The following is a 13,171-nucleotide window of genomic DNA, read 5'->3' on the forward strand; positions in this document are numbered from 1 at the left end:
ATTTAATTCTTTACTCTTTGTCAGAAAAAAAGAAATTTGGATATAAAAATATTTCGCAGTTGCGACTTGAGCCTGCTCTATGCCCCTAGTTGGGGGCGGCAAGGCAAGAGATATTGTAAAAAGAGTAAACTGCAGTATGGCAGTTGAAAATGTCAAGGTGTTCACAATCAGACCAATCTGTCTGAACTCCCTATAATTATATTTGTATATATCGTATAATTGTTCCATAACTAATACTACAAATCAAATTGCACTCTGTAACTATAGTTGTCATGGTTCTGACAGATGAAACTCTTCAAAAGAACTTGTTTACCTTAAAGAATCTTTTATTCGAGTAGCATAATATCGGCACTGCATAATCAAAGCCAAAAACTGAATTCCCCTCCCCTGGGCACATAGTATCAAAGCACAGTTCCCTCCTCCAATTAACAGTCATAAACCACATTCCTCAATTAGCTTGAAGCAGGGGCTTCCTCTCCAGTTCTCCAGCCCACCAATTCTTTATCAGCTCTGGGCTCAATAACCTTGATTCTCACGCTAAGTTTAGTGTTGTTAGGTCTAGCTAGACTCTCATTCACATTTCCCCCCCCCCCTCCCAGCATCATCTAACTCTAAAAGCGAAAGGGAAAAAGATGGGTCCATTTCCATCTGTTGTCAATGCAAAACATCCAAAGTTAGCAGCGTTGACAATAGTTTCATACAGAGGAGGAAGGATTAGAGCCAGATCTCTTATCAAGACAGTTTTGATTCTTCTGGCTAAGGGGCAGATCTTAGCTTGCTTTTGGTTTAGAACTGTTGGTGCAGCATCGTACTGTGGTGGGCATGTCTTCCTTTGTACACGGAGTTCCTCCATCAGCAGATGTCCCCTTTGCAATAGAGCAATCTTCTCTTCTTACAGGCCATGGATTCTGGCAGTTCTCCATCAGTCCCTCTCATGATCGGCTGTGCAGTCTCCTGTATGGCTTTGCTGACCTTGCTGGCAATCTATGCTGCATTTTGGAGGTATGGTGGTCTAAAAGTCATAGCTGGAAGAAGTAAGCTTGCAAAAAAGCTACCCATGGTTAATCTCAACAATAGGTGCAGATATAAAGCAGAGCCACATGGACAATCGCATTGAAGGGATGGGAATCGTTACTGTATAGTACACTGAACAAACAGACTATCAAACGTAGCCCTTTCTATACTCTGGTCTTTTTATTTTCACACTTGATGTTGAGAGTCTGCTAAGACATTTGGTGCCAAATCTGAAGACAGTGATTTGTTCTCCGACTTATTATTTTTTATCCGCTGGTCTTTCAAGACCTCTGTATTCAGCAGCAAGCATCAAGAAAAATAGAGCAAAATAAAACAGCGTGGTCTGTAACAGGCACAAATTGTTTGCAGCGATTTGAGCTAAGGGTTAAATTAAAATTCAATTTTCATTCCATCCACAAAGGATGGTATTTTTGTTCCTGACTCCCACTTCTGAAAGTGTGAATCTCTTCCACATTTGGGTTCGAGAAGGTTCAGGCAGATGTAACAATTACCAAAGATTAAAGAAGAGCTTGGGAACTACCCACAGAGGTCCTCTTAAAGCATTATCTGAGCACGGTGGGGGATGTTCTCCTCTGAATCCGTCCCACAGTTCCATCAAAGCTGGTGAAAGCTTTCCACCCTCAAAAACAAAACAGCTGCAGAACCACCACTCACCCACCCACAGAACCAACACCGTACATGATTGTGGTGTGGGAGGAGTGTTGCTAATTCCAAAATAAGAACCCTACAATTGTTGGGTGGCCTTCGATTTTCCAGGAATACCAGACAACGGATACATAAAATAATTTCCCCTCTACTGCAACTTTAGCCTTACAAAACCCATAGCCTGGGTACTCCCTTAGTAGCGACTTATTCAGCTATCGTTTGAACTTACGATAGAACGGAATGAGGAGTGCTTACAGTCCTCATAGTTGTGACTGTCACGTCATCTCCAGAGTGATATGGTTGTGATATGGGCACTTGGTGGCTTGTGCACCCGCCAATTATTTGCAACCTTGAGTGCCAGCTTCTGACAAGTAGCGTCAGTGGAGGAGCTGAGATCACAAAGGGTGACCCTGTGATATTGCACTTAACAGGTGGTCATTCACTTTTTTACTCAAATTGGTCATTCGCTTTTTTACTCAATTCAAGTGAAGTTGCCAGACAAAGATACAGCAAAATTATTCAATCTTGACTCCTTTAAGAAGACACTAGGGCAGGGGTAGGCAACCTTGGCTCACTAAACAGTGATAGCCAGACGTGCTAAAACTGCTGTCGCTAAGCACTTTGTGACCACATTGCTTAACAACAGAAATGTTGGTCCCAATTACCATCATTAACAGCTGGATAGAAGGAAGCCGAGATATGTTGAAAAGGCTCCCTCACCTGTTCTTTTGTTTTCCAGGTTTATCAAATCTGAACGTTCCATCATTCTTCTGAATTTTTGTCTCTCTATTTTGGCCTCCAATGTCTTGATCCTGGTGGGACAGTCCCAGATGCTCAGTAAGGTGAGAAAAACCATTTCCTCCAGAAATGGAGAACATATGAAAGCTTCTGTCATACTTGGGTGTTTAATCGTCCTCTGCTTCACGATGTTTCTTATGGATTTTCCTTATTGGGCACTTTTATTTTTGGTGGAAAGCCAGAAAATAATAGACCAAATTGGAATCTAAAATGGTTCGCGTTCAAAATGTGCTAGATTTTTCCTTCTAATTTAAGCAATTTAATCCTAAAACGACGGAGCTTGATTGAAAATAAAAGCATTTCCCCAGTTATCCGTCTACCTTCCTGGTAGTTTTCTTGTCAATCAAGGATTTGGCAGGAAATTTAGGAAGGCAGATTTTTGTTTTTCTGAAGCTTTGTGACTATATTGTGGACTATAATGCATTCACAAAGTAGATGTTCCATTGTGTTGTTTTAAACCTAAATGTCTTAGAGTTGTATAGTACTTCAGATCCAAAGGTGCTGGGCAGTCATGCAATTCAAAGAAATGCTTTAAAGATGTGCTTGAATGGAAAGTAATAATTAAATTTTGAAAGAAATTAAAAAGTAAAGTAATACAAAAAGAATACCAAAAAAGAATGAAAAAAAAGAAAAAAGATAGAATTATGTTTCCCACCCTTCTTTCTATTAAGCAGTTATTATCTTAAGCCTTTGTGCCTTTTTACTGCACTGTCTAGTTTTACACACACACACACACACAAACACACACACACACACACACACACACACACACAAATGCTATATATAAACATTATTGTGCATGTTAGTATTGATTTTTTATCTAAACTATAGAATGAAGAATTGGAATATAGCATTTTGGAGAATCAATAGGTCCGGTATTAATAAATTTAAGATGGGCTTCTTACAATTAAAAAATGAAATTAATTCATCAGAAAATACAATTTTGTGTTTAGAATGCTTAAACAGGAAGTACATTTTGGTACTGGATTTGTTGTGTTATAAGAAGTTTAAAGGTTCTTTAACAGATCCAGAGTATGGATTCACTAACCTGTTTTTTTTTTAAAGTTCTCTGTGATAAAAATGAAACAATATGTTGATGTGGTCTAGATTTTTTTGATAAGTTTAAGGGTTTAATTAACACTCTGTTTTAGTTCCTGTGTAGATCTTTTCTCTGCTATTTTTTGCTTTTCTTCTGTTTTTTCATGTTTACTTCGTTTTAATTGTTATAAAATATCTAGATACTCTTTTTTGCTGTGCAATCAATTTCTTTTTCTCTATTGGAGATGTAGGAAGAGGTTTTTTATAGTTAAAATTCAAAAAGAAGAAAAAAGAGCTGCATGTGAATACTAGTGTCCCTATGCGTTCCAAAACCCTTTTGGAAAAAAAAAATACAAATCTGAAATTGCCATTATATATGCACACTTTTTAAAACTGTGCTAAATAGGTCAACCCCCATTTCTGAGAATCAAGGTTACCCACGTATCCTACTTCTTGTTTTCCTTTTCCTCTCAACATTTCCATCCCAACTTCTTCAGTGCAATCAAGTTCAGTCTTTTAGGATTTCTGTTGCTGGGGGGGAAATTTAAGTGTTCACCCGGTGCAATAAGAAGCCTTACTTTGCTAAGTTTCAGCTATGGGGAGAAGAACTAAAGCCTTCCTTCCACTTGCCGTGATAACTTTGGGTCTGAACACAGCATGACTACCAACTCTTCTTAGTAACTCTGTCAGGTTAATCTGACACAGGGAGACCAAAGACTGTTGTAGCAGCTCTTTCAACAGACCCATCGCTCCCTGACTCATTAACAGGTAGCTTGCTGCATAATACATCACTGCCCTGTAGCTAGATAGTTAGTTAGTTGTAGTTGTTGTTCAGCCGCTCTGTCACATCTACCTCTTCACAATCCTGTGGACCATAACACACCAGCCCCGCCCCCCGTCCTCCACTGTCTCCCGGAATCTGCCCAAATTCATGTTCATTGCATCAGTGATACTATCTAACCATCTCATCCTCTGCTGTCCCCTTCTCTTTTTGCCTTCCGTCTTTTGTCTATGGAGACTCTCAGTCATCCAGGTCATAGTTATCCCAAAGATGCTTTTTCACGAGGCAACTGGACTTTCTTGTTTTTCTTTGAAGACGTTTCGCTTCTCATCCAAGAAGCTTCTTCAGCTCTGACTGGATGGTGGGGGAATGGAAGGATTTATACTCCTTGCAGACAGCTGGTCATTTTCATTCTTTTAAAGAGTCGTTGATGCCACTTGGAGTTTATCTGTGTCCTCAGGGTCACCTGAGTAGTGCAAATGGGTGTGGAGCCTTCCCTGGAACTGCTGAAAGGACTGGGTTGTAGACCGAAGATAGACGATGTCGTATCCCTCCCTCTCTGTTGAGAGAGGACTGTTCAGTTTTGACATAGATGGCCTCTTTGACCCCTCTTTCAAACCAGCGGTCCTCTCTGTCCATCTTTCCCAACCTCAGGGTTTTTTCCAATGAGTCCTGCCTTCCCATTTGGCGGCCAAAGTAGTTGAGCTTCAACTTCAGCCTCTCTCTTTCCAAAGAACAATCAGGGTTGATTCCCTTTAGGATTGACTGATCTGATCTCCTTGCAGTCCAAGGAACTCTCAAGAGTCTTCTCCAACATTGACTTCATTAGTAAACGTATATGCTGCCCATCTCGCCTACATGCTAAACCCTTAAAACAATAAATAATAACACTGAAAGGGGTTTACAATTAACAAGATAGGAAGGAAAAGAGAAGGATGCACAAGGAGAGGAGGTGGGATCTTATCTTAGTCTATGAGCCATTTTGAGAACGATGCCCCTTCATTGGTTCCCCAGGCCAATTGGCAGAGCCAGATCTTCTGGCTCTTTTGGAAAGCGAGAAGGATGGGTGTGGACCTCACCTTGAGGGGCAGCATGTTCCAAAAGACAGGAGCCACAGCAGAAAAAGCTCCTTTCCTGGACCCAGCCAGGCAGAATTCCTTGAAGGACAGGTTCCACAGCATGCCCCTTCTGCCAGTATTGGTGGGGCAGACCAGTCCCTTTGGGATGAGATGGTTCCTCAGATAGCCTCGACCCATTTTTTTCTTGTACCAGAGAAAGCCCATTATAAGCACAAGAGAAGAAAGGAAGGACATGAGTCTACCACCCCAAGAGCTGTCAATGGTCTTGAGTAGGCCAAATTTGTCTTGCTAAAGAAATATCTGTCCAATTGAAAGCATCACCACTTTTGAACAAGGGCAGGAAACCGACAAAGGGGTTGGTTATTCTGGGTTGTTGTCCCTGTTGTGTGAAAGCGAGAGTTTTGTTGGTGTCAAAAAGTGTAAGAGTGGAATGACAGCTTTTACAGAGCTGCTTTTAAAGCCTGTACCAGTTTGGCCCATCAAAGTAGACCGCCCACAGAACCGTTCTTTCTTCCCAGATTCCTGCAGAATCTGTTTGAAAAGAGAAGAAAAGGCCAGGGGAAAAAAATAAAACGAAATAAAATAAAACAAGTATTCCGGGGATGAGAGATGTTCTATTGTACTACTGCAGTCTCTTTACGAAACTCCATTTATAGCTGATGAAGTGGGTGAATGGTGGGAGAATGGAAAGCAATTTACACCCAGCAGCTGGTGTGTTTTTGAAGCAAGGTATGCGTGGCCCATCCAGTGGGACCCAGCTTTGATGTTTCCAGACACTGATAATGATGCGTATGTGCAAGGCACACACACTCACACACACACATGGGGGGGGGAGAAAGAGAAAAAGAGAGAGAAAAAAGTGAGGAGAGAGAGAGAAAGGGAGGAGAGAGGAGAGGGAAGAGAGAGGGGAGAGAGAAGAGAGAGAAAAGAGAAGAGAGAGAAAGGGAAGAGGGAGGAGAGGAGAAGAGAGAGAGAAAGAGAAGAGAGAGAAAGGAAAGAGGGAGGAGAGGAGAAGAGAGAGAGAAAGAGAAGAGAGAAGAAAGACAGAAATACAGAAAGGGAAGACAGAGAGAGAGAGAGAGAGAGAGAGAAAGAAAGAAAGAGAAGAGAGAGAGAAAGAGAAGAGAGAAGAAAGACAGAAAGGGAAGAGAGAGGAGAGAGAGAGAAAGAAAGAGAAGAGAGAGAGAAAGAGAAGAGAGAAGAAAGACAGAAAGGGAAGAGAGAGGAGAGAGAGAGAGAGAGAAAGAGGAGAGAGAGAGAAAGAGAAGAGAGAAGAAAGACAGAAAGGGAAGAGAGAGGAGAGAGAGAGAGAGTAGACTACAGGCACTTATGCAGACTTGAATCTCTATGCTGATTCAGTGGGAGTTTTGGCCAGATTGGGACATTTTGATGCCACCAGAAAGATCTCCTGTCATAGAATGGATAAAGATACAAAGCAGAGGCAAGATATTTCTGGTTGAAATCTTACTTCACCCACATCTTTACCAGAGAATCAACACCAGTGGCTTGGATTCACACATTGCAATAAATAATAGACCCTGGAACTGGATTCCTGTGTAAGGAAAAAAATGGCTCTGTTGCTTTTTGGGGTTTCTTTCCCTTTGTCTTCCTCCATGGACTCCAAGTTGGTCATGAGACCCAACTTGGTCTACCGAAGCAGAGAGCTGCCATTCTTCCGGAAGGAATCAGCACATGGCTAGTGGACACCTCCCAGGCGTATGATCCTAACTTACCTTGGCTTTGGTTCCTTACTTCCTTTATTTATTGTTTATATTTATATATCCCGCCCTTCTCCTTGCGGACTCATGTGCTGAGGCATTTTGTGTCCCTCTCATGTGCGATAATAGGGAGGGCTCAGCTCCCTTTTCCAGAGCATGGATTTGAGCTCAATATGTCCTTTTGCCACCTTGTCCGCCTATCCATAAAACTAATCAAAGCATTGATTGATTAAAGCCAGAGGAGATGCAAGAGGGGGGAGTTGGGGAAGCAGCCATTTTGCAACCCGTGAGGAAAAACAGGGTGGACTGTTTCTGAGGTTTGAAATTCAGCTCAATGATGTCTCGAGGGCCTGCTCTTAAATTCAATAAATGTCAGTCTGCAAACAAACAACAGCTAGGCCTCAGCATTATGCTTCGAGAGTTTTATATATACATTGGGCACAAAACCATTTCATCACTGCCCAGGGTGCTCGCGCATTGCAGGAACAACCTCCCTCTTGTGGCGTTCCTTTTTAAGGAGTGCCAGAGGAACTATGGTGCTGGAGAAGACTCCTGCGAGTCCCCTGGACTGCAAGGTGATCAAACCAGTCAGTCCTAGAAGAGATCAACCCCGACTGCTCTTTAGAAGGCCAGATCCTGAAGCTGAAACTCAAATACTTTAGCCACCTAATGAGAAGGAAGGACTCAATGGAGAAGAGCCTAATGCTGGGAAAGATGGAGGGCAATAGAAGAAGGGGACGACAGAGAAGGAGGTGACTGGATGGAGTCACTGAAGCAGGAGGCGTGTGCTTAAATGGACTCCAGAAGATGGTAGAGGACAGGAAGGCCCGGAGGAATGTTGACCATGGGGTCGCGATGGGTCGGACACGACTTCGCAACTAACAACAAGAGACACTCCCTCCAATTGCAGTGGGTTTGCAAAAGAAATATTGTGTCCTTGCCATCTTTCTCTAATACCTTTTTCTTCCTGCCATTTGCACTCAGTGGCCACCAGCTTCAGTCACCCCCGTGGCTGTTTCAATCCACCGGGTTGCTGCAGTGATTTCATCCATTTGATTTTTCTAGATCCGTGGTTCTCAACCTTTCCTTCACCATGGATCCCCTTTAAATACCTTTTGTGGCCACAGATCACCAAGACTTAACTCAAGATTTAAATCATAACATTTCTTCAAGCCTTCGCAGCTCCCCCTGGGATGACCTCACAGCCCCACAGGGGTCAGCGGACCCCAGGTTGAGAACCACTGTTCTAGATGGTGTCACAGCTCTCCTGCTGAAACAGTGATGATGTTGTGAGCTAGGGAGAGAACTTGCTTTTAATTACAATCAGAGATCAGAAACAAGCAGAAAAAAAATGCAGTTAGAGTAACGAACACCAGGCAAGTGAAAACTGGAAAGTAAAAAAGTAAAAATGTTACTCGGGTGAAGCAGTAGCCCGTTGTTTACAGATAGTTATGGCTGCTGTATAAAAGGTTGCAGCTTCGTGTGCGATAGAAGCGTTCTCCAAATGATAGAATATTAAGACAAGGTTGATTAGATGGGCCTCAGGATTTCATGGAGGAAAGATGCACTGCCCCCCTAATGTACAGCAGCCTTCCCTGTGGTATGTGTCCTCCAGATGTTGGCAGCTGCACTTGGCCAGAACTCCCTCATAGCATGGACATGATCTGGGAATTGACTGGGGTTGCAGGAAGCTAAACAGATGGTAAGCTTGAGACCGGAAGTTCCTGGTTTAGAAGTGATGACTTGACTATAAACTCAAGGATGGCCTTTACTAACAGGTTAGGAAATAGGGCAGTAGGTTAGGAAAAAAATATCTTACAGGATGGTCATTACTTCACCATAGATGTACACTAGCATGAAATATGTAAAATGAGCTGTATACAGAGTCCTCATTTTATGACTGGTCACTTAGAGACCATTCAAAGTTACGACGGACCTCCCCAGGGATACTCGTGACCCATTTCTGAAAATAAAACAACCCACCTGCAGTTATATGACTGCATTGTGGATGCACCCTGCATTTATGGCCATTTGCAGCATCCTGTGGTCACGTGACAGTGTTTTATGACATTTTTGCAAAAAAAAAGACATTTACTTCCAGTTTTTGGCAAAACCAGCCTATAGTGAGTAATTGGTTCACTTGATTCTGGGGTGTTCGCTTAACAACCTCTGCAAAAAAAAATAATCATAGAATTGGGTCAGCCACATAGGTGATATATTTTACAATCATCCTGACTTATGACCGTAATAGCCAGGCTCCAGTAAGGTCGTAAATCAAGGACTACCTGTTAAAACTAGTTGATATAATCAGTACGAATAGCATGGCTGTTATTATTGTTATTAAATAGACTTCCTTCTATGGCAAGATGCGTATTTTGTGGGAAATACATAGGGCTCTGCAGGAAGGACGAGAGGAGTGGGTGACAAAATGTGTGTGTTGCAATGCACCACAACTCAATGCAAGCTATACCTTTTCATGCTTGTGGCGCACAGTGCCTGCTTTGTCATTCTGCTGTTCTCATCCTTAGGAACAGACACCTGTTATTCCTCTTCATCCAGATGACTGCCATTTTCTTCCTCCTCCAGGGCATCTGCACCATGACAGCTGCCTTCCTCCATTTCTTCTTCCTCTCTTCCTTCTGCTGGGTGCTGACCGAAGCTTGGCAATCTTATTTGGCTGTGATTGGCAGAATCCGAACACGGCTAGTTCGTAAACGCTTCCTCTGCCTCGGATGGGGTAAGAGAGCAGTTCTCATTCTGACCTGGAATTTTATTTCATGTATTGAATTTATTTGCCAGCCATCTTCGGGTGACTCTGAATGGCCTGATTGCCCTTGGTTCATGACTGGATGGCTGAATTTGCACAGTATGTTTAACCCGTTCAGCAAAAGGCATAGCAGCTGCATTCATTCTCAGAATAGGCTAAGCTTAGTTGGTGTTAACCATAGTTTATTTTGGGATGTCTTTGCATCTTAGGTGAATCAAGGCCCAGGTTAGCTTTTGGATCTATGCATTGTGTAAACCCTGAAAATGAGGCTAGTTTAGGAACCATCTTAAGCGGGTTGTCTAAACCTAACCAGGAATTGAAAAAATCCATTAGGGACATAAACGTTCTCATGGATCAAACCATCAAATCACAGTGAGGTTCAAAGATTGTAATCTACCTCTTTAGGAAGATAGGAAATCCAGAATTAGAGTGATAAAATACGGCTTGGCCTTTGCTTCAAGATCTCCAACTATCACTCTTTAACTGATTGAAGTAGCAAACTGTTGTATTATTGAAAGTGTCTCCAGATGATTAATCAAGATCCTTCCTTCTGTAACTTGTTTGATTGGGGGACAACATTTTTAAGTGGCAAACACTCATGTTGTCAAGCCCTTCAAGGTTAGTAAACTCAGGAGACAAGAACCCCTTGGATTTGGGGAATGATCTTCTTTGCTAGAAAGATCTCAAAATAGAATCTTGAAAGGCTGTTAAAGCAATTCCCAGATCAGCTGATACCTAGTGTAATTCAGAGTCTTTCTTTGAGTCTCTTTCTCACACTTCCCTCTTTCCTGGGCTAAACAAACTTTTCTGTAGGGATCCTGCTCTCTTAGCGATCTCTGTCCTCCATAGAGCCATGGTGGCACAGTGGTTAGAATGCAGTCTTGCAGGCTAGCTCTGCTCACAGCCAAGAGTTTGATCCTGACCGGTTCGAAGTCGACTCAGCCTTCCATCCTTCCGCGGTTGGTAAAATGAGGACCCAGATTGTTGGGGATCAGAGGCTGACTCTATAAACCACTTGGAGAGGGCTGTAAATTACTATGAAGTGGTGTGTAAGTCTAAGTGCTATTGCTATTGCTGTATTCCCAGGATCTAGACATCCCATCTCTCCCTCCCTCTCTATGTCTCTCTGCCTCTCTCTCTCTCTGCATGTGTGTATTTGTGTGTGCACACGTACACAGCCAACTCTCGCTAGTTCATGATATTTCCCCATTTCCCCCAAATCTTTTAAGATTTCAGCACCGTCCCCTGAAAATTCTCACAATTTCTCAGGCAGTCTTACAATGTCCTAAAACACTTTTGTGTCTATTTCTATTCCTGCCCAGGTCTGCCAGCTTTGGTGGTTGCAGTTTCAGTTGGCTTCACTCGGACCAAAGGATATGGGACAGCCAGCTAGTAGGTTTCACCGGGAGAGAAGGGTTGGGGAGGGGGGGCAAAGTAGGAACTAACGAGGTGTTGAATAGTTACCCCACTTCCATTGCTTGTCAATTCCATGAAAGGTGAGGGTGAGGAGGAACTTCAAGGTAGAGAGATCCATGTTGGAAAAGGTCCCAAATCAAATATCATCTGATGAGGATTGGAGAGATGGGAGATCACCCTACTGGTCAATGTCCAGTGAGCCTCATTTTCTGTTCCTGATTTTAAATAACACCCTCTCACATCTTTGGACTGTAGTGATTACCTCCTCCACTTTCATTTTTGAAAACCTAACCAGTCAGTTTTTAGGTGTCATTCCTGGCTGATAGTCTTCTGAACACCCTAAGATCTTTTTGATCATTCCAAGAATCGCCATTAAAGTTAGAGGGAGATGGATCTCTTCTTCAGAGGAGGTGGGACTAAGGCAAGATGGGATGGTCACGTGGGGAGGCATCAGAGATGCTAATTCTTTGGAGGCTTGTTCCTGCTCTTAGTCGGTTTTGAAACAGTGAATTTTCCTTTTCTCTCCAGCTGCTGGCTGTCCCTTGAAGGAGGACTGCTGTATGCCTTTGTGGGTCCTGCTGCTGTGATTGTGCTGGTAAGAACTCAGAGATTGTTCTAGGGTACCAGTGATCTTACTTACTTACTTACGTATTTATGTATGTATGTATGTATGTATGTATGTATGTATGTATGTATGTATGTATTCATTCATTCATTCATTCATTCATTCATTCATTCATTCATTCATTCATATGGTTGGTTGGTTGGTTGGTTGGTTGGTTGGTTGGTTGGTTGGTTGGTTGGTTGGTTGGTTGGTTGGTTGGTTGGTTGGTTGGTTGGTTGGTTGGTTGGTTGGTTGGTTGGTTGGTTGGTTGGTTGGTTGGTTGGTTGGTTGGTTGGTTGGTTGGTTGGTTGACTGACTGACTGACTGACTGACTGACTGACTGGCTGACTGACTGATATGGCTGTCCACTCACTCTCAGTGATTCTGGACAGCTTACAAACAGACTTGGGCTGGTCTCATTCTGTCCCCTCTGTGGGGTTTCCATTTCATGCGATTCTGATGCAAACAGTCATGGACCTATATAGGTTCACTTAAAATCAAACTTTTTTACTTGAGTTGATAAAATATATATAGATATCCCTCCGTGCCCCCAAATTCTGCCACCTATCACACCTACAGAATAGAGAGCGGTAGCTCTCTTCCCATTGGTGCTGGGCTCTTTCCTCTCCCTAGACCAGGGGTAGGCAATCTCGGCTCTTTTATGACTGATGGACTTCAACTCCCAGAATTCCTGAGCCAGCCACGCTGAGGGGAATGGGAGAGGTTTCCATGCTGAGCCAGGGTGGCTCAGGAATTCTGGGAGTTGAAGTCCATGGGTCATAAAAGAGCCAAGGTTGCCTACCCCTGGCCTAGACGATTCTTAACAGGGTGAGGATGGGAGCAGGACAGAAGGCCTCACATCTGCTGAGGAATAGGAGGAGTTGTTTGCATTGGTAGAAGAAAAAGAGCCCTCCTTGGGGAATTTTGGGGCCACCAAAAATTGCATGAAGAGCCAGTCATGCTAAAGAGTAGAATTTGTCCCATTTCCTCAGCTTTTGAGGGGAAAAAAAGAAAGATATGGTATGCTCATTACATAGTAGAATTTGTCCAAATTGGATTCAGAAGGAGAGGTGCCTTCTGTTTTCATTTCCGTCCCTGGAAACTGTGATCAAGGCTATTAAACACAGAGACAGTGTGGATAATTTGCTCTTGAATTATCTAGTGTGCCATACGAACCTTTATTGCTGGTGCCTATTCAACAGACCAAACTGAAACATAGCTTAGCCCTATGTCTCATTTAGCCAGGATCTCACTGAACCTCGTGATTCTCTAGCTTAATCTGCTTTTGCA

The 13,171-nt window shown here is 42.9% G+C and overlaps 1 protein-coding gene across 1 annotated transcript in view; it reads left to right on the forward strand.

The window, feature by feature from the left end:
* ADGRB2 (adhesion G protein-coupled receptor B2) overlaps nt 1-13,171 on the forward strand; it is a 161,347-nt gene that overhangs the window by 114,849 nt on the left and 33,327 nt on the right. Inside the window, exons 18-22 of the mRNA XM_015819030.1 lie at nt 899-1,002; nt 2,420-2,522; nt 9,681-9,831; nt 11,184-11,253; nt 11,806-11,872. Coding sequence (XP_015674516.1) covers nt 899-1,002; nt 2,420-2,522; nt 9,681-9,831; nt 11,184-11,253; nt 11,806-11,872 — 495 coding nt within the window. The remainder of the gene's footprint in view (nt 1-898; nt 1,003-2,419; nt 2,523-9,680; nt 9,832-11,183; nt 11,254-11,805; nt 11,873-13,171) is intronic.

This window comes from Protobothrops mucrosquamatus, unplaced genomic scaffold (assembly GCF_001527695.2).
Source record: "Protobothrops mucrosquamatus isolate PMUCROS unplaced genomic scaffold, P.Mucros_1.0 scaffold851, whole genome shotgun sequence".
Lineage (NCBI taxonomy): Eukaryota > Metazoa > Chordata > Lepidosauria > Squamata > Viperidae > Protobothrops > Protobothrops mucrosquamatus.